The sequence below is a fragment of the Ranitomeya imitator genome, chromosome 3, assembly GCF_032444005.1.
Source record: "Ranitomeya imitator isolate aRanImi1 chromosome 3, aRanImi1.pri, whole genome shotgun sequence".
NCBI lineage: Eukaryota > Metazoa > Chordata > Amphibia > Anura > Dendrobatidae > Ranitomeya > Ranitomeya imitator.
This window is the reverse complement of record NC_091284.1, coordinates 668,581,237-668,603,606: the sequence shown is the minus strand read 5'-3', so window position 1 is coordinate 668,603,606 and position 22,370 is coordinate 668,581,237. Positions and strand designations below refer to the sequence as shown.

The 22,370-nt window shown below is 44.7% G+C and overlaps 1 protein-coding gene across 1 annotated transcript in view; it reads left to right on the top strand.

The window, feature by feature from the left end:
• Nucleotides 1-22,370, top strand: part of CCNT1 (cyclin T1) — a 113,941-nt gene that overhangs the window by 54,368 nt on the left and 37,203 nt on the right. The window contains exons 4-5 of the mRNA XM_069758329.1: nucleotides 20,009-20,069; nucleotides 20,871-20,933. Of these exons, the coding sequence (XP_069614430.1) occupies nucleotides 20,009-20,069; nucleotides 20,871-20,933 (124 nt within the window). The remainder of the gene's footprint in view (nucleotides 1-20,008; nucleotides 20,070-20,870; nucleotides 20,934-22,370) is intronic.

Below are 22,370 nucleotides of genomic sequence, written 5' to 3'. Positions count from 1 at the left end.
AGGGTACTGTCACACAGTACCATTTTGATCGCTACGACGGTACGATTCGTGACGTTCCAGCGATATCGCTACGATATCGCTGTGTCTGACACGCAGCAGCGATCAGGGATCCTGCTGTGAATCGTACGTCGTAGCAGATCGTTTGGAACATTCTTTCGTCGCTGGATCTCCCGCTGTCATCGCTAGATCGGTGTGTGTGACACCGATCTAGCGATGCGTTCGCTTGTAACCAGGGTAAACATTGGGTTACTAAGCGCAGGGCCGCGCTTAGTAACCCGATGTTTATCCTGGTTACCAGCGTAAATGTAAAAAAAAAAAAAAACAGTACATACTTACATTCCGGTGTCCGTCAGGTCCCTTGCCGTCTGCTTCCCGCACTCACTGACTGCCGGCCGTGAAGTGAAAGCAGAGCACAGCGGTGACGTCACCGCTGTGCTTTCACTTTACGGCCGGCAGTCAGTGAGTGCGGGAAGCAGACGGCAAGGGACAGACACCGGAAGGTAAGTATGTACTGTTTGTTTTTTTTTACGCTGGTAACCAGGGTAAACATCGGGTTACTAAGCGCGGTCCTGCGCTTAGTAACCCGATGTTTACCCTGGTTACCCTGGGACCTCGGCATCGTTGGTCGCTGGAGAGCTGTCTGTGTGACAGCTCTCCAGCGACCACACTACGACTTACCAACGATCACGGCCAGGTCGTATCGCTGGTCGTGATCGTTGGTAAATCGTATAGTGTGACGGTACCCTTAGATTATGCTCACCCAGGGGCGGTCACGGTTCGGTTCGGGTTACAGATTCCCTTTAAAAAATGTTGGAAGATCTTGTAATATGCTGATCTATTCATTGTCATAGAAAATGGAAATATTGCAGCCCTGCCCTAGAACATTTTATCCTAATATTAGTGCTAAATATAGCTACCACCTTAGACTTGTAATCATATTTTTCAGAAATCCTTGCAGTCAGGTTCACATGAGGGTTTCGGCTCCTCATTCATGAGTCAGTCGGGGATTCAGATAGGAGCACCCCCTTAACTCTTCTGATAGATCCATTGAGTAAAATGACGAAAATCATATCCACAGTTTGCAATTTTGAATACTGTTTGTTCCCCTTTTTGGTGGTGTTCATCTTTTTAACCAGACACCAACTACAAATATATTATCTATTCAAGAAGTTGTCTGTTTTTAAAGAAAATCAAATAGCCTCCCGTTACAGGATAAATGCAGTCTGACCCCACTGTAAAATGAAGACTGACACTGACTTGAACTTCAAAGCTAAAGGTTTATTTGATCAGATTAAGCTTAAGACACTTATGGCGCTTTTTAGCTTTATCTAAACTTTTTCAGACATTATACACTTATGAGTATAACTAAGAATTAAATAGCCTCTTGGCACACCCTCTTCACGACACGTCCACATATTGACCATAGAGCAGAGCGTTTAATAGAGAATGTTTAATGCGAACAGGTATTCCATAATATATGTTCTTACAAACCCATCAAAAAAAAAACATACAGTACTGTGCAAAGGTTTCATCTAACTGGAAAAATACTGCAAAGGTGAAATAGAAGTGTTAATGGTTCTTTTTTTATCGATTAACAAAATATAATGTGAATGAGCAAAAGAGAAATCAAATCAATATGGTGTGACCACCCTTTGTCTTAAAAACAGCATACCGTAAATTCTTGTAGGTACAAGTAAGGTTGTTCTAAACATCTTTGAGATCAAACCACAGATCTTCTGTGGATGTAGGCTTGCTGAAGACCCGCTGTCTCTTCAAAACAGAGCAAGTTTCATCAGTGATTTTCATAAAAGTTTCATCAGTTTTGTCGCTGATGAGAAGAAAAAAAAAATTCTCCACCTTCTGTCGGTCAGTAAAATACGGGCAGCACATGAATGGCATCATGCTGAATTTGATCAGACACTTAGATCATTAACAGACATGTCGCCAAAATTCTGCACGGACCACTCAGTCCTCAAAAAATCACTCGCGTGCGAACAGACTCATAGACTATTACAGGTTCAAATGCCATTCATGAAAAACACGGATAGCACTCATACATGAAAAAACGATGTGTGAATGAGCCCTTAGCCACTATTCACTTTGTGGATAGTAACACATATGCAGTACACGGTATCACCAGCTTGCTTGTATTAATTACTGCTAACAAGTACATACAGACTTGGCACAGCTTTGAAAGGCATCTTTTTTGGATGAATCTCATACAGAAAATGATTAATATAAAATAATGAGTTTCATGTAGTCTTTTAATAATATCTTGCCTTTCAGCTATCCTTTTGGTAGCCATCCAAGATGGTTTATTCGTTTTCTGTACGGGATATAAAAAATTAAAAGGTACATTTCAAAGCTGTGTCTTGCCTTTATGTATTTTTAGGCAATATATTTATGTCTAATATATACAGGCAAGATACAATACATGTTTTGCTGCCCATATAATGAAAAGTGTCCTGAGGCCCCCATACACATTACACTTAAGTTGGCTGAACCTGCCGATATCGACAGGTTGAGGCGATGGTCTAATGTGTATGAGGCACAGGTCAAATGATGGTTCTCAGTAGATGTTAATCACGCATGTCCGATTTTAGACTGCCGATCGCATTGTTCTCCCTGAGATAAGCTGCTGGCCAACGTGTCAGCCAGCCGCGCTCTCATAGAGAATGCAGGAGAGCTCGGCCGAACGAGCGCTCTTGCGTATGGGAGTGTCAGCTAAAATGGCTGCTGCAGCCATCCAATTTGTATTGCCAGCCTAAGTCACAGGTTTCATATTCACACTATGCGGTCTTATTTGTCTTAATCAGGTTATTTGCTAAGATGTTAAAAATTTTAATTTTCTTATAGCATTGCAAAGTTACGCAGCTCAATTTTTGGTCACATTGCTGTTATATATGTAAAAATATTGCAATCATTTAGCTATATTTTATTTATGTATTTGTGGAAATGTTCAATATATGCACAATTAATAAAACAATAATAACTCTTGATCATTGATCATCTAATAGACTATATATATATATATATATATATATATATATATATATATATATATATATGTATACACCGTATATACTCGAGTATAAGCCGACCCCCCTAATTTTGCCACAAAAAACTGGAAAAACTTATTGAGTCGAGTATAAGCCTAGGGTGGAAAATGCAGCAGCTACCGGTGAATTTCAAAAATAAAAATAGATGCTCCATACCGTTCATTATTGCCCCAAAGGAGGTTCCATATAAAGCTGTGCCATATATAATGCTCCATACCGTTTATTATTGCCCCATAGATGATCCATATATAGCTGTGCCATATATGCTCTATAGCGTTCATTATTGCCCCATAGATGCTCCTTATAAAGCTGTGCCATATAGAATGCTCTGCACCGTTCATTATTGCCCCATAGATGCTCCTTATAAAGCTGTGCCATATAGAATGCTCTGCACCGTTCATTATGGCCCCATAGATGCTCCTTATAAAGCTTTGCCCCATATACAATGCTCTGCACCGTTCATTATGGCCCCATAGATGCTCCTTATAAAGCTGTGCCATATACAATGCTCTGCACCGTTCATTATGGCCCCATAGATGCTCCTTATAAAGCTTTGCCCCATATACAATGCTCTGCACCGTTCATTATGGCCCCATAGATGCTCCTTATAAAGCTTTGCCCCATAAACAATGCTCTGCACCGTTCATTATGGCCCCATAGATGCTCCTTATAAAGCTGTGCCATATAGAATGCTCTGCACCGTTCATTATGGCCCCATAGATGCTCCATTTAAAGCTGTGCCATATATGCTCTATAGCGTTCATTATTGCCCCATAGATGCTCCTTATAAAGCTGTGCCATATATAATGCTCTGCACCGTTCATTATTGCCCCATAGATGCTCCTTATAAAGCTGTGCCATATATAATGCTCTGCACCGTTCATTATGGCCCCATAGATGCTCCATTTAAAGCTGTGCCATATATGCTCTATAGCGTTCATTATTGCCCCATAGATGCTCCTTATAAAGCTGTGCCATATATAATGCTCTGCACCGTTCATTATTGCCCCATAGATGCTCCTTATAAAGCTGTGCCATATATAATGCTCTGCACCGTTCATTATGGCCCCATAGATGCTCCATATAAAGCTGTGCCCCATATACAATGCTCTGCACCGTTCATTATGCCCCCATAGATGCTCCTTATAAAGCTGTGCCCCATATACAATGCTCTGCACCGTTCATTATGGCCCCATAGATGCTCCATTTAAAGCTGTGCCCCATATAGAATGCTCTGCACCGTTCATTATGGCCCCATAGATGCTCCATTTAAAGCTGTGCCATATATGCTCTATAGCGTTCATTATTGCCCCATAGATGCTCCTTATAAAGCTGTGCCATATATAATGCTCTGCACCGTTCATTGTGGCCCCATAGATGCTCCATTTAAAGCTGTGCCATATATGCTCTATAGCGTTCATTATTGCCCCATAGATGCTCCTTATAAAGCTGTGCCATATAGAATGCTCTGCACCGTTCATTATGGCCCCATAGATGCTCGATATAAAGCTGTGCCCCATATAGAATGCTCTGCACCGTTCATTATGGCCCCATAGATGGCTCCTTATAAAGCTGTGCCATATATAATGCTCTGCACCGTTCATTGTGGCCCCATAGATGCTCCATATAAAGCTGTGCCCCATATAGAATGCTCTGCACCGTTCATTATGGCCCCATAGATGCTCCATTTAAAGCTGTGCCATATATGCTCTATAGCGTTCATTATTGCCCCATAGATGATCCATATATAGCTGTGCCATATAGAATGCTCTGCACCGTTCATTATGGCCCCATAGATGCTCCTTATAAAGCTGTGCCATATATAATGCTCTGCACCGTTCATTATGGCCCCATAGATGCTCCTTATAAAGCTGTGCCCCATATAGAATGCTCTGCATTGTTCATTATTGCCCCATAGATGCTCCATTTAAAGCTGTGCCATATATAACGCTGCTGCTGCTGCAATAAAAAAAAAAAAATCACATACTCGCCTCTCTTGCTGCCTGCAGCTCCTCCGCGTCCCGTCTCGGCGTCTCTCCGCACTGACTGTTCAGGCAGAGGGCGGCGCGCACACTAGTACGTCATCGCGCCCTCTGACCTGAACAGTCAGAGCAAGTGGACGGGAAGACGGAGCAGCGCCCGGCGGGTGGAACGTGAACAGGTGAATATAAAATACTCACCTAGTCCCGGCGCTCCTGACGCTCCCCCTGCCTGTCACACTGTCTTCGGGTGGCGCAGCCTCTTCCTCTGTCAGCGGTCACTGGCACCGCTCAGAGGAATGAATATGCGGCTCCACCCCTATGGGAGTGGAGTCCGTATTCATAACTTTAATGAGCGGTCCCACGTGACCGCTGACAGAGGAAGAGCTGCGGCACCCAAAGACAGTGTGACAGGCAGGGGGAGCGTCAGGAGCGCCGGGACTAGGTGAATATGCGACAGTCCTCTCTCCCCCTCACCCGCCGACCCTGCCGCTGACCGTGACTCGAGTATAAGCCGAGAGGGGCACTTTCAGCCCAAAAATTTGGGCTGAAAATCTCGGCTTATACTCGAGTATATACGGTATATATATAGATATATATATCTATATCTATCTATCTATCTATCTATCTATCTATCTATCTATCTATCTATATACATATGTAAAACCTTAATTAAAGGGAACTTCACACCTTGCCCGGGTCCACAACACCGCCACCATATATTTATTGTTTGTGAATATCCTATCATTCCCTTTTTATTGTTTAATAATAATGATAATTTTATTTTATATAGCGCCAACATATTCCGCAGCACTTTACAATTAAGCGGGGACATATGCAGACAATAAATTCAATGCAAGGTAAGACAGTTTATACAGTTACATTAGGAGTGGGGGCCGTGCTCGCAAGCTTACAATCTACAAGGAAATAGGGGGGACACAATAGATCAAAATTGCAGGTTATTTCAGATTCAGCAATTGTAATAAATAAGGATTTTCATATAAAGCTGCATTATCTGCTCATCATCCTGTGTGTTTAAGTGCAATTATCAGGTGCAGTTATCATGTGCATGGAGAGTGTGGAGACAGATGAATAGGAGGCAGCAGATTCTGAATAATGTTTAGAAGGAGGGCAAAGTTAGGGTAGTGAGTTGCGGTGATAGGCTTGTTTAAAGAGTGTTTTTAAAGCATGCTTAAAAATTTGGGGGCTAGGTATCAGTCAGATCGTGTGGGGTAGTGCATTCCAGAGAACTAACACATCACAGGAGAAGTCTTGGAGAAGGGGGTGCAAGGTTCGAAATATGGAGGATGTTTTAGGCCCCTTTCACACATCAGTTTTTTGCCGTCAGTCACAATCCGTTGGATCGCCAGATCAGTCGCAGATAGTGAAAAACTGATGCGACGGATTCGTGTTTTCAACAGATCCGACTAGCGGATCTGGCTAATTGGATGCTAAATAAATCGGAGCATGCTCAGTTTAAAAAAACGGAATCTGTCGCCGGATTCCATCATTTGACGGATCTGGCACCCATAGGCTTCCAAATTCAAGCAAACGACGGACGGCGACGCTGTCCGATTTTTCGACGTACACAAAAAACTTTACTTTGTCTGTCGTCTCCGTCCACCGGACAAACAATTTTCGACGGATCCGGCGAATGACGGATGAAACGTGAGGCCATCCATCGCAATCCGTCCGTAATACAAGTCTATGATTTAAAAAAAACGGATCCAGCGGCATCAGTCGCCGGATTCGTTTTTTTCAACATTCGACGGATTGCAACTGATAGCAAAAAACTGTTGTGTGAAAGGGGCCTTAGGTCAGTTTCAGAATGGAGGGAACGTGTAGGGCAATAGAGATGAGGGAGGAGATATAGCGTGGTGCAGAACTGTGGAGGGTTTTGTGGGTGAGAGATATGAGTTTATATTGTCATCTGTATCGGATTGGTAACCAGTGTAAAGCCTGGCACAAGGTGGAGGCTTTGGTGAAGCAGTTGGACAGAAATACGACCCTGGCTGCTGCATTCAGGACAGATAGGAGAGGAGAGAGTTTAGTAAGAGGGAGACCGATCAGTAGATAGTTGCAGTAGTCCAGACGAGAGTGAATAAGAGCGACAGTAAGAGTTTTAGCAGTTTGAAAGGTGAAATAAGGTTGGATTTCGGAGATTTTTTTTAAGATGCAGGTGACACAAGTGAGTGATCGGATATAGGAAATGAAGGAAAGTTGAGTGTCAAATATAACCCCAAGACAGTGGGTGTGCCGCTTTGGAGTTATGGTTGAACCCTCCAAGGTCATTTCAATGTCAGCTAGAGTAAGGTTAGTAGAAGGAAGAAACACAAGAAGTTCAGTTTTGGAGAAATTCAGTTTCGGATAGAAAGAGGACATTATGTTAGAGACAGTGGACAAACAATCCTTGTTATTTTGTATAAGGGTACCGTCACACTAAGCGACGCTGCAGCGATACCGACAACGATGTCGATCGCTGCAGCGTCACTGTTTGGTCGCTGGAGAGCTGTCACACAGACAGCTCTCCAGCGACCAACGATCCCGAAGTCCCCTGGTAACCAGGGTAAACATCGGGTTACTAAGCGCAGGGCCACGCTTAGTAACCCGATGTTTACCCTGGTTACCAGCGTAAACGTAAAAAAAACAAACACTACATACTTACCTTCCGTGTCTGTCCTCCGGCGCTCTGCTTTCCTCTGCACTGTCAGCGCCGGTCAGCCGGAAAGCAAGAGCGGTGACGTCACCGCTGTGCTTTCCGGCTGGCCGGCGCTCATAGCCAGTGCAGAGAAGCACAGCGCCGGAGGACAGACACGGAAGGTAAGTATGTAGTGTTTGTTTTTTTTACGTTTACGCTGGTAACCAGGATAAACATCGGGTTACTAAGCGCGGCCCTGCGCTTAGTAGCCCGATGTTTACCCTGGTTACCAGTGAAGACATCGCTGGATCGGCGTCACACACGCCGATCCAGCGATGTCAGCGGGAAGTCCAGCGACGAAATAAAGTTCTGGACTTTCCTCAGCGACCAACGATCTCCCAGCAGGGGCCTGATCGTTGGTCGCTGTCACACATAACGATTTCCTTAACGATATCGTTGCTACGTCACAAAAAGCAACGATATCGTTAACGATATCGTTATGTGTGACGATACCTTTAGGCTGGGGGGTGATGTCAGGGAAAGAAGTGTATAATTGAGTGTCATCAGCATGGAGATGATACCGGTACCCAAATCTGTTGATTGTACAATAGGGTCGGTATATAGAGAGAAGAGAAGGGAGCCTAGGACAGAGCCCTGAGAAACCCTGATAGTTAGGGGACGAGGAGTGGTGTAAGAGCAGGAAAAAGATACAGTGAAGGAGCAGTCAGAGAGGTAGGAGAACGAGGAGAGAACGGTGTCCTTCAGGCCGATAGAGAGGAGCGTAGTGAGGAGGATCTGGTGAACCACAGTGTCAAATGCTGCAGAGAGATCCAGCAGGGCTGTGGAGTTGGAGTCGATGTCATGGAAATTGAGGAGTCGGAGGTTTGGCTTACCGACTCCACAGCACTGAGATCCAGACGAATCAGCAGGTAGTAGTGGTCATTAGATTTAGCTGTTAGATCCTTAGAGAATTTAGTAAGGGCAATTTGGTAGGATGTAAAGGTACCTTCACACTAAACGATATCGCTAGCGATCCGTGATGTTGCAGCGTCCTGGCTAGCGATATCGTTCAGTTTGACACGCAGCAGCAATCAGAATCCTGCTGTGATGTCGTTGGTCGGGGCTAGAAGGCCAGAACTTTATTTGGTCGCTGGCTCTCCCGCTGACATCGCTGAATCGGCGTGTGTGACACCGATTCAGCGATGTCTTCGCTGGTAACCAGGGTAAACATCGGGTTACTAAGCGCAGGGCCGCGCTTAGTAACCCGATGTTTACCCTGGTTACCATCCTAAAAGTAAAAAAAACAAACTCTTCATACTTACCTGCCGCTGTCTGTCCTCCGGCGCTGTGCTTTCCTGCACTCACTGTGAGCACAGTGGCCGGAAAGCACAGCGGTGACGTCACCGCTCTGCTTTCCGGCCGCTGTGCTCACAGCCAGTACAGAGAAGCACAGCGTCGGGGACAGACAGCGGAAGGTAAGTATGAAGCGTTTGTTTTTTTTACTTTTAGGATGGTAACCAGGGTAAACATCGGGTTACTAAGCGCGGCCCTGTGCTTAGTAACCCGATGTTTACCCTGGTTACCGGCATCGTTGGTCGCTGGAGAGCTGTCTGTGTGACAGCTCTCCAGCGACCAAACAGCGACGCTGCAGCGATCCGGATCGTTGTCTGGATCGCTGCAGCGTCGTTTAGTGTGAAGGTACCTTAAAGAGCGGAAATCTGATTGTAGAAGGTCAAGAAGATAGTGATCTGAGAGATAGGAGAATATTGTAACTTTCAAGGTTTTATGCTACTTAGTTGGTAAAGGTACCTTCACACTGAGCAACTTTTGAACGAGAACGATTACGATCCGTGACGTTGCAGCGTCCTGGATAGCGATCTCGTTGTGTTTGACACGCAGCAGCGATCAGGATCCTGTTGTGACATCGCTGGTCGGAGCTAGAAGGCCAGAACTTTATTTCGTCGCTGGATCACCCGCTGTCATCGCTGGATCGGCGTGTGTGATGCCGATCAAGCGATGTGTTCACTTGTAACCAGGGTAAACATTGGATTACTAAGCGCAGGGCCGCGCTTAGTAACCCGATATTTACCCTGGTTACCATTGTAAATGTAAAAAAAAAAAAACACTACATACTCACATTCCGGTGTCTGTCACATCCCTCGCCGTCAGCTTCCCGCACTGACTGTGAGCGCCGGCCGTAAAGCACAGCGGTGACGTCACCGCTGTGCTGTGCTTTACGGCCGGCGCTCACAGTCAGTGCGGGAAGCTGACGGCGAGGGACGTGACAGACACCGGAATGTGAGTATGTAGTGTTTTGTTGTTTTTTTTTACATTTACAATGGTAACCAGGGTAAATATCGGGTTACTAAGCGCGGCCCTGCGCTTAGTAACCCGATGTTTACCCTGGTTACCCGGGGACTTCGGCATCGTTGGTCGCTGGAGAGCTGTCTGTGTGACAGCTCTCCAGCGACCTCACAACGACTTACCAACGATCACGGCCAGGTCGTATCGCTGGTAATGATCGTTGGTAAATCGTTTAGTGTAACGGTACCTTAATTAATCGAGGGGGCATTGTTTTCCTCAGTCTAGTCTTTCCACTAATCATATTGACATGCACTACTAACGTGACTAACATGATTTTCAAGCGTGTCATCTCTGCCAACTCTTAGTAAATTTCTTCCTCACTAAAAATGTGCAGTAAGCTGAGTGTACTGTATCTAGCTTCATTATGTGCATGCCCAGTGAGGCTGCAGTGACGTAGGATACAGACGACCATTACGAAGAGTCGGGGGTGACACCGCTCTTGCAAATCATGTTACTTAAACCCACAGGGTGTGATAGCATGATTAGTGGAATGACTATTCTGGAGAAAGCAATGCCTCCTCAATTAGTCACCCACTAATTCGCATATCACCACCAAACTTATAAAATTGTTTCTTGCTAAATACGGTTATCCTTTAAACACTAAAAAGGGCTTGTTAGCTAGGGTATTCATGTAGCAATAAATTCATGGTGGTGGTTTTGTGAACCTGGGAAAGATTTCAGCCTCCCTTCAAGATATATACAGTACCAGTCAAATGTTTGGATACACCTGGTCAAGGAGTACTTTTCCTTGTTTTTATTGGAATTTGCACATTGTAGATTCAGACAAAAGCCACAAAAATTGCAAAACAGACACATATAGAAATAAGGGGTAAAGAAAAATGTGACTTAAACCACAGTATAAAGTTAAAGTTTAGATATCTCAAAGCACTCCCCTTTTACTCTGACAGCTTTACAGCTTCAAGTACTAAACCTGTGTCACGGAAATGGCTCAGAGCTTAGCGGAGGGAAGCACTCATTAGAGTAATGGACAGAATCACAGAGCACTGTGTCTTCCAGAAGTGACAAATGACAAAAATCCAAACTCTGATTTTTATTAGCTCAAGGTTACGTCCACTTACCTACCCATGGTAAGATCATATGGGGGGCTGGTTGTGGGATGTGCTAGGCCTTAAAGGGCCACTGTCACCCCCCTGCAGCCGTTATAAACTAAAAGAGCCACCTTGTGCAGCAGTAATGCTGCATTCTAACTAGGTGGCTCTTTTAGTTTTGTGTTCAGGTATTACTAAAATAAAGCGTTTTGAAACTTTGCAAAAATACCTGTCTTTGTCCATGGAGGCAGGTCCTCACTCCCCAGATTGAACGGTACTCTGCCGTCACTCACATCTTCAGGGGCTTTCGGCGCCGCCCTCTCCGAGCTGTTTTCTTTTCAAATCCGGCGCCGGCGCTGTGTAAATGTTTGTGGGGCAGGCGCAGTAAGCTCTGGCCATCTGACGTCCCAGCCAGACTTGCAGACTGCGCCTGTGCGGGCAGTGCGGCCACCCACCTCGGTAATCCCTGCCCCGCACTGTGTTATGCATTGTGCACAGTGCGGGGCTAGGATTCCTGGGCATGCGCACTGCGCTTCTCAGCCTGTCACCCACGTCCCCCGCCTTACAGCGTCTTTATACTGTAATCAGCTGATCGTTCCTCCTCCTTCTCTCACTAGCAGTTGCCGGGAAAGAACCAACATTGGAAACTTGCCTGCTAGCTGGTGTGTGTTTTTTCTAGGTGTATTCTTTAGGTGTATGGAATCTGTTACTAAATTGGTGGCGAAATTTACCCAGCGAGAATGAAAGTTATATACTGATGTGGACATAACTTATACTACACTGTGGATGCATATTGGTTGTTGGGGGGCATTAGACCACACTGCAGCTGAATATACGGCATATGTGTGGCATAATGCTGCCCAATATCTCCGTATATTCAGCTGCAGTTTCTACCACAAAAATTTACACAGCGCCGGCGCCGGATTTGAAAAGAAAACAGCGCGGAGGGGGTGGCGCCGAAAGCCCCTGAAGATGTGAGTGACGGCAGAGTACCGTTCAATCTGGGGAGTGAGGACCCGCCTCCGTGGACAAAGACAGGTATTTTTGCAAAGTTTCAAAACGCTTTATTTTAGTAATACCTGAACACAAAACTAAAAGAGCCACCTAGTTAGAATGCGGCATTACTGCTGCACAAGGTGGCTCTTTTAGTTTATAACGGCTGCAGGGGGGTGACAGTGGCCCTTTAAGAAGATTATGAGATCCCCAATTTTCAGGATATCTTCACCCCGTATGTAGCACTGGGAGATAATATTGTCATGTTTCCTATCACTATCTTTCTATAGAGATAAAACATGGCATGGGTAGCATCATCCATCCGATATTTAAGTTGGAGGTGTTAGGGCTTACGGTGCTATGAGTGAATTTATGTTCGTCACTTAACCACAACGCCAAAAACATCTCCCAAAAATATCAGATCGATGTAAACCCCAATATTCATCACTGAACTCTGGCTCCAGAATGTCTGAGATAATTACTTTGAACAGAGAAAGCTCTTGCTTCGAAAATAGTACGTCTCCTCCTCTGACTATATGAATCCTAGACCTGGTAGCTGGCTCTCAGAAGATCCCCTGGTGTATTTACCTGTTCATAGCATCTTGACGTGTCAGCTCTTTCTCACTAGCCTAATTATAATTAATCCCATATGTTTAATGCGAGGGTGATATGTTCCCTCTTCAGAGATGTCTTTATGGATTTTGCAGTTTTTCTGCACGACAAGAGCTATTACCGTATGTAAGGTGTTGAGACTGGTAATTGATGAACTTATCCTCTCCAGCAGAAGTAATTCTTGGTTTTCCTTTTCTGAGGTGGTCCTCATGAGAGACCATTTCTTCATGGTGATTGATGGTTTTCATGACTGCACTTGAGGATATCATCACAGTTGTAGCAATTTTCCAGATTAACTGACCTTGATGTCTTAAAGTAATGATGGACTGTCATTTCTCTTTAATTAGCTGAGTGGTTTTTGCAATATTCTGGCTTACTGCAGTTGTGGAATTGGGCTAAGCACTGTATGAAACGGTGTACAAGTACTGCCTCTACAAAGCAAACCTTATCATTGCAAACACTTTTTGAAGACCAATGATTTCAGAAATGACAAATCATGCCTGATCGTTAGGAGCCATTCCAGGTTAACCTTCAGCTTTGAACTTCAAGACGCGAGAGACGTTTTTCTTTCTACAAATGTGATAGGGGAACCAGCCCTAGATGCACCACGCCATCTTCCAAAGGTCTGGTAGATCAGAGGTGTCAAACTGCATTCCTGAAGGGCTGCACACAGGTCATGTTTTCAGGATTTCTTTGTACTGCACAGGTGATAATTTAACCCCTTCAAGACCCAGCCTATTTTGACCTTAAAGACCTTGCCGTTTTTTGCAATTCTGACCAGTGTCCCTTTATGAGGTAATAACTCAGGAACGCTTCAACGGATCCTAGCGGTTCTGAGATTGTTTTTTCGTGACATATTGGGCTTCATGTTAGTGGTAAATTTAGGTCAATAAATTCTGCATTTATTTGTGATAAACACGGAAATTTGGCGAAAATTTTGAAAATTTCGCAATTTTCACATTTTGAATTTTTATTCTGTTAAACCAGAGAGATATGTGACACAAAATAGTTAATAAATAACATTTCCCACATGTTTACTTTACATCAGCACAATTTTGGAAACAAAATTTTTTTTTGTTAGGAAGTTATAAGGGTTAAAATTCGACCAGCGATTTGTCATTTTTACAACGAAATTTACAAAACCATTTTTTTTAGGGACCACCTCACATTTGAAGTCAGTTTGAGGGGTCTATATGGCTGAAAATACCCAAAAGTGACACCATTCTAAAAACTGCACCCCTCAAGGTACTCAAAACCACATTCAAGAAGTTTATTAACCCTTCAGGTGCTTCACAGCAGCAGAAGCAACATGGAAGGAAAAAATGAACATTTAACTTTTTAGTCACAAAAATTATCTTTTAGCAACAATTTTTTTATTTTCCCAATGGTAAAAGGAGAAACTGAACCACGAAAGTTGTTGTCCAATTTGTCCTGAGTACGCTGATACCTCATATGTGGGGGTAAACTGTTTTGGCGCACGGCAGGGCTTGGAAGGGAAGGAGCGCCATTTGACTTTTTGAATCAAAAATTGGCTCCACTCTTTAGCGGACACCATGTCACGTTTGGAGAGCCCCCGTGTGCCTAAAAATTGGAGCTCCCCCACAAGTGACAACATTTTGGAAACTAGACGCCCCAAGGAACTTATCTAGATGCATAGTGAGCACTTTGAACCCCCAGGTGCTTCACAAATTGATCCGTAAAAATGAAAAAGTACTTTTTTTTCACAAAAAAATTCTTTTAGCCTCAATTTTTTCATTTTTACATGGGCAACAGGATAAAATGGATCCTAAAATGTGTTGGGCAATTTCTCCTGAGTACACCAATACCTCACATGTGGAGGTAAACCACTGTTTGGGCACACGGTAAGGCTCGGAAGGGAAGGAGCGCCATTTGACTTTTTGAATGAAAAATTATTTCCATCGTTAGCGGACACCATGTCGCGTTTGGATAGCTCCTGTGTGCCTAAACATTGGCGCTCCCCCACAAGTGACCCCATTTTGGAAACTAGACCCCCCAAGGAACTAATTTAGATGCCTAGTGAGCACTTTAAACCCTCAGGTGCTTCACAAATTGATCTGTAAAAATGAAAAAGTAATTTTTTTTCACAAAAAAATTCTTTTCGCCTCAATTTTTTCATTTTCACATGGGCAGTAGGATAAAATGGATCATAAAATTTGTTGGGCAATTTCTCCCGAGTACGCCGATACCTCATATGTGGGGGTAAACCGCTGTTTGGGCACTCGGCAGGGCTCGGAAAATTAGCTCCAATTGTTAGCGGACACCATGTCGCGTTTGGAGAGCCCCTGTGTGCCTAAACATTGGAGCTCCCGCACAAGTGACCCCATTTTGGAAACTAGACCCCCCAAGGAACTTATCTAGATGCATATTGAGCACTTTAAACCCCCAGGTGCTTCACAGAAGTTTATAACGCAGAGCCATGAAAATAAAAAATAATTTTTCTTTCCTCAAAAATGATTTTTTAGCCTGGAATTTCCTATTTTGCCAAGGATAATAGGAGAAATTGGACCCCAAATATTGTTGTCCAGTTTGTCCTGAGTACGCTGATACCCCATATGTGGGGGTAAACCACTGTTTGGGCGCACGGCAGGGCTCGGAAGGGATGGCACGCCATTTGGCTTTTTAAATGGAAAATTAGCTCCAATCATTAGCGGACACCATGTCACGTTTGGAGAGCCCCTGTGTGCCTAAACATTGGAGATCCCCCAGAAATGACACCATTTTAGAAACTAGACCCCCAAAGGAACTAATCTAGATGTGTGGTGAGGACTTTGAACCCCCAAGTGCTTCACAGAAGTTTATAACGCAGAGCCATGAAAATAAAAAAAAAAAATTATTTTCTCAAAAATGATCTTTTAGCCTGCAATTTTTTATTTTCCCAAGGGTAACAGGAGAAATTTGACCCCAAAAGTTGTTGTCCAGTTTCTCCTGAGTACGCTGATACCCCATATGTGGGGGTAAATCACTGTTTGGGCACATGCCGGGGCTCGGAATTGAAGTAGTGACGTTTTGAAATGCAGACTTTGATGGAATGCTCTGTGGGCGTCACGTTGCGTTTGCAGAGCCCCTGATGTGGCTTAACAGTAGAAACCCCCCACAAGTGACCCCATTTTGGAAACTAGACCCCCAAAGGAACTTATCTAGATGTGTGGTGAGCACTTTGAACCCCCAAGTGCTTCATAGAAGTTTATAATGCAGAGCCGTGAAAATAATAAATACGTTTTCTTTCCTCAAAAATAATTATTTAGCCCAGAATTTTTTATTTTCCCAAGGGTTACAGGAGAAATTGGACCCCAAAAGTTGTTGTCCAGTTTCTCCTGAGTACGCTGATACCCCATATGTGGGGGTAAACCACTGTTTGGGCACACGTCGGGGCTCAGAAGGGAAGTAGTGACTTTTGAAATGCAGACTTTGATGGAATGGTCTGCGGGTGTCACGTTGCGTTTGCAGAGCCCCTGGTGTGCCTAAACAGTAGAAACCCCCCACAAGTGACCCCATTTTAGAAACTAGACCCCCCAAGGAACTTATCTAGATATGTGGTGAGCACTTTGAACCCCCAAGTGCTTCACAGACGTTTACAACGCAGAGCCGTGAAAATAAAAAATCATTTTTCTTTCCTCAAAAATTATGTTTTAGCAAGCATTTTTTTAGATTCACAAGGGTAACAGGAGAAATTGGACCCCAGTAATTGTTGCGCAGTTTGTCCTGAGTATGCTGGTACCCCATATGTGGGGGTAAACCACTGTTTGGGCACACGTCAGGGCTCGGAAGTGAGGGAGCACCATTTGACTTTTTGAATACGAGATTGGCTGGAATCAATGGTGGCGCCATGTTGCGTTTGGAGACCCCTGATGTGCCTAAACAGTGGTAACCCCTCAATTCTAACTCCAACACTAACCCCAACACACCCCTAACCCTAATCCCAACTGTAGCCATAATCCTAATCACAACCCTAACCCCAACACACCCCTAACCACAACACTAACCCCAACACACCCCTAACCCTAACCACAACCCTAATTCCAACCCTAACCCTAAGGCTATGTGCCCACGTTGCGGATTCGTGTGAGATATTTCCGCACCATTTTTGAAAAATCTGCGGGTAAAAGGCACTGTGTTTTACCTGCGGATTTTCCGCGGATTTCCAGTGTTTTTTTGTGCGGATTTCACCTGCGGATTCCTATTGAGGAACAGGTGTAAAACGCTGCGGAATCCGCACAAAGAATTGACATGCTGCGGAAAATACAACGCAGCGTTCCCGCGCGGTATTTTCCGCACCATGGGCACAGCGGATTTGGTTTTTCATATGTTTACATGGTACTGTAAACCTGATGGAACACTGCTGCGAATCCGCAGCCAAATCCGCACCGTGTGCACATAGCCTAATTCTAAAGGTATGTGCACACGCTGCGGAAAACGCTGCGGATCCGCAGCAGTTTCCCATGAGTGTACAGTTCAATGTAAACCTATGGGAAACAAAAATTGCTGTACACATGCTGCGGAAAAACTGCACGGAAACGCAGCGGTTTACATTCCGCAGCATGTCACTTCTTTGTGCGGATTCCGCAGCGGTTTTACAACTGCTCCAATAGAAAATCGCAATTGTAAAACCGCAGTGAAATGCTCATAAAAACGCGGTAAATCCGCCATAAATCCGCAGCGGTTTAGCACTGCGGATTTATCAAATCCGCAGCGGAAAAATCCGCAGAGGACCAGAATACGTGTGCACATTCCTAACCCTAACCCTAGCCCTAACCCTACCCCTAACCCTACCCCTAACCCTACCCCTAGCCCTACCCCTAACCCTACCCCTAACCCTAACCCTAACCCTACCCCTAACCCTAACCCTACCCCTAACCCTATTCTAACATTAGTGGAAAAAAAAAAAATTTCTTTATTTTTTTATTGTCCCTACCTATGGGGGTGACAAAGGGGGGGGGGTCATTTATTATTTTTTTTATTTTGATCACTGAGATAGATTATATCTCAGTGATCAAAATGCACTTTGGAACGAATCTGCCGGCCGGCAGATTCGGCGGGCGCACTGCGCATGCGCCCGCCATTTTGGAAGATGGCGGCGCCCGGGAGAAGACGGACGGGACCACGGCTGGATCGGTAAGTATGATAGGGGGGGGGGGGGGGGGGATCGGAGCACGGGGGGGGGGGAATCGGAGCGCGGGAGGGGTGGAACGGAGCGCGGGGGGCGTGGAACGGAGCACGGGGGGGCTGGAATGGAGCACGGGGGGGTGGAACGGAGCACGGGGGGGTGGATCGGAGTGCAGGGGGGGTGATTGGAGCACGGGGGGGTGATTGGAGCACGGGGGGGTGATTGGAGCACGGGGGGAGCGGACACGAGCACGGGGGGGAGCGGAGCACAGGACGGAGGGGAGCCGGAGCAGTGTACCGGCCAGATCGGAGGGGTGGGGTGGGGGCACACTAGTATTTCCAGCCATGGCCGATGATATTTCAGCATCGGCCATGGCTGGATTGTAATATTTCACCCGTTATAATGGGTGAAATATTACAAATCGCTCTGATTGGCAGTTTCACTTTCAACAGCCAATCAGAGCGATCGTAGCCACGAGGGGGTGAAGCCACCCCCCCTGGGCTAAACTACCACTCCCCCTGTCCCTGCAGATCGGGTGAAATGGGAGTTAACCCTTTCACCCGATCTGCAGGGACGCGATCTTTCCATGACGCCGCATAGGCGTCATGGGTCGGAATGGCACCGACTTTCATGACGCCTACGTGGCGTCATGGGTCGGGAAGGGGTTAATCACCTACACACATAATGATTACAGCACCTTGTGCAAAGTTAAGGAAATCTTGAAAACACGCATGGTTTGCGGCCCTCGAGGAATGCAGTTTGACACCCCTGTGGTAGATTATATTATTTGCGTGCACACTGTATAGAGCTTATCTGGGTCTGCTAACACAGTTAAATCCTTGTGTGTTCAGTGAACCGTGCAGATATACCACATCTAATGAATGGCTATGGGTGAGACTATGCTGCAGAGACTAGCGTCTCCGCTGCAGATAATTTAACATGGTGCGGCTCGCGAATAAGCGCTGCGGGTGTGTTTCTACAGTGTTAAATAGAAGCACAGTGGGGACGGGATTTATAGAAATCCCAGCCACTGTGCTTCTAATGTAGAATGCATTGTTTTGGACGCAGAGCTGGTGAGCTGCTTCCAAAACAATGCTTTTCCTGATCGTGGGCACAAACCCTATGGCTATGTGCATACTGTCAGGGATCCCGGGGAGGATATCTTTATCGTCCCTACTACTTGCACCAATTTGTCATGAATCGGGGTTGTTTGGTTGCCCCTGGTTCCTTCTGAAGGGGATTTATCTATATCCCACTTCCCAGTTCTGGTTTGGAACTTGCAGCTCTCTGGAGCCCCCCTTACCCTCAGGTCAGACTAGGTACTGCACCTTGGGTAATTAATCGCCAGAAAGGCTGCCTGCTGTGTACTGGCTATTGGGCACACTGCAGCGAGGGCAATATAACTACCCCCAGCTGCATTGTGTGTGTGTAGAAAGCCATGTCCTTCTGAAACTAAACTCACAATATAATATAGCATTTTTGGCATTATCGTGCCATACGGTGCATTTTTGCTGCATTTTTTTCCATGCGGAATTAGCCCAAAAATGCTAGGGAATTCTTATGCCTGCAAAGTCAATGAGAATCCTGAAGTGCTGTGCACATGATCAGTATTTTTGCTTTCAGGATTTGCTGTGCGTTTAAATCCCCAGCCTGTCAATTCTTTGTTTGCTTTTGCCTGCGTTTTTGACCCATTGAATGCACAGGGAAAAAATGCATGCAAAAAAAAGCGCGCCAAAAATGCTGCAACAGTTTTTGTCTAGTTTGGTCACTTTGTGTTCCTTGAATTCTAGGACTAACATAGACACATTTTATAAGTTCAACAAAATGCAGGAAACTGGACCATTCCTGAGCTGGAGGGATAGTTTGCGGAGCATATTTGTGTATCTACTTGTTTGCATGTAGCATTGTTTTCACTGGATCTTTTGCCTCTGTTGCTTGGCAGCTATATTTAGCAAGTAGGCTCGCCAACTGGATTTGGTCTGTTCTCGCTACCAATATTATTTAATCAGAACATGATTGATTTCTTTTTATTACACATTCTCTTCTTCATCATACTCATAGAGTATAAAATTTCGCAATAACCTTAGTTACTGCAGGCCCATGACCAGTTGGTGAGTCCTCCTGCATACTGTGGTTGTTTTGTACAGAGTGCTTGCCAGTGAGTAATTTGCCTGTCCTCTCAACAACAGGCATACCTGCAACAAGCCCAAGACCTGGTCATTCTAGAGAGCATTATACTGCAGACCCTGGGTAAGTCTTCCAGGATGGCTGAAAATGGAAAGCCCCAACTAAGCCTTGATCCCAGCCGTGGAACAAGACTGACCTGCACGAAGAGTCTGCACAGTAGCACTATGTGTTGGATGATTTTCTTGCAGCTTAAGGGTCTTTTTACATGCTTGTGTTAATATATGCTCTTTTTATTTTGTTGATTTATCTGCAAAGAACAGTAACTGGCTATTGTACATTTATAGTCTCATTAATGCTGTTGTACAGCATATTGAAAAAAATAATCTTTTGGGAAAGCTGGAAACGCTTTAAATTAGAAAAGAAAAAGAAAACATTCCCCATTTAACATCTGGTGGTCCCCACCAGTCACTGTTTACCTTCCTGCAACTGATCAGGTGAGGTCTACCCACTTGACTGTTGAAGCCAATCCACAGTTCTAAGTGTTCTTGCTCCAGACATTCAGACATCACCATTGACACCAGTGATTGGCTGCAGTGGTCACATGGGTAGACTGCAATTAATCAGCTGCAAGAAGGTAAACAAAGGTGGGAGGGGACATAATTGTGTGAGTAGTGTGTTTTTTTTGTTTTTTTTACTTTCAAGTCTTTCCTAAAATAGTTCTTAATGTTTGATCTGACTAGCAGCATACAACACTGTCTCATGAACATGTTAGTGTGGTTGGCAGTAAATGTTTATTATTAGAGTTAATAGACGTATGCAACTTTCCCTATCCATGAATATCTTCTCTAGTAAATTCTGATGCTTCTCTGTAGCCCAAGTTGTCCTCTTTTCGCCTTGATATCTGAAGTACTGTCTTTTTTTCAGGGTTTGAAATTACCATTGATCACCCACACACTCATGTAGTAAAGTGCACGCAGCTGGTAAGAGGTGAGCATTCAGTACGCTAGTACCGTTAGCCAAAGCAGAGAGTTGGTAGCCCCGGCTCATCCATGTATTACTCTAGATTAGTTTGACTTTCTAGTGCATAGTACTGCATTGTCCCTTCATAGTCCACAAACAAGTCCAGACAAGTGGGGTTTCTTTAACATTTTTATCATGCTAATCCTTTTCTAGTACAGGTACCGTCACACTAAACGATATCGCTAGCGATCTGTGACGTTGCAGCGTCCTGGCTAGCGATATCGTTCAGTTTGACACACAGCAGCGATAAGAATCCTGCTGTGATGTCGTTGGTCGCTGCAGAAAGTCCAGCACTTTATTTCGTCTCTGGACTTCCTGCTGACATCGCTGAATCGGCGTGTGTGACGCCGATTTGGCAATGTCTTCGCTGGTAACCAGCGTAAACATCGGGTTACTAAGCGCAGGGCCGCGCTTAGTAACCCGATGTTTACCCTGGTTACCAGCGTAAAAGTAAAAAAAAAAAAAAAAACACTACATACTTACATTCCGCTGTCTGTCCCTTGGCGCTCTGCTTCTCTGCCCTGTGTAAGCACAGCGGCCGGAAAGCAGAGCGGTGACGTCACCGCTGTGCTTTCCGACCGCTGTGCTTACACAGGGCAGAGAAGCAGAGAGCCGAGGGACAGACACCGGAATGTAAGTATGTAGTGTTTTTTTTTTTTTTTTTTTACTTTTACGCTGGTAACCAGGGTAAACATCGGGTTACTAAGCGCGGCCCTGCGCTTAGTAACCCGATGTTTACCCTGGTTACCGGCATAGTTGGTCGCTGGAGAGCTGTCTGTGTGACAGCTCTCCAGCGACCAAACAGCGACGCTGCAGCGATCCGGATCGTTGTCGGTATCGCTGCAGCGTCGCTTAGTGTGACGGTACCTTATGACTTTAGAACTACAATTTCTTGCTTGAGGGAACAGTTTATCTGTTGTAAACAATCTAAGCTATGCTCACACGTGGCGCTTTTGCTGTGGGTTTTTTCTGCAGTTTTTTCCTTTACTACCAAGAGAACAGGTTTTGCTGCAGAAAAAATTGTTTACAACAGATAAACTGTTCCATTGAGCAAGCACTTGTAGTTCTAAAGTCACACAAGAAAAACAGCATTATAAAAATGTAAAAAAACAAACAAACAAAAAACCACTTGTCTAGGTTTACCTGTGGATTATGAATGGACAATGCAGTACTATGCACTGGAGAGTCAAACTAATCTAGAGTAAATAAAAAAGAAACAGGTTTTGCTTGTTTTTTCTTGTGTTTTTTGGGTGTTTTTTTCCTGCATTGTTGTCATGCCACATTTGTCTCTTATGCATGCTGATAAAGTTTAGTAACGAAAAAAATAAATAAATCATATTCTATTTTAAAAAGTTTTGGCACAAAAAACTGATACCTGCGTTTTTTCACCCATTGAAAGTAATG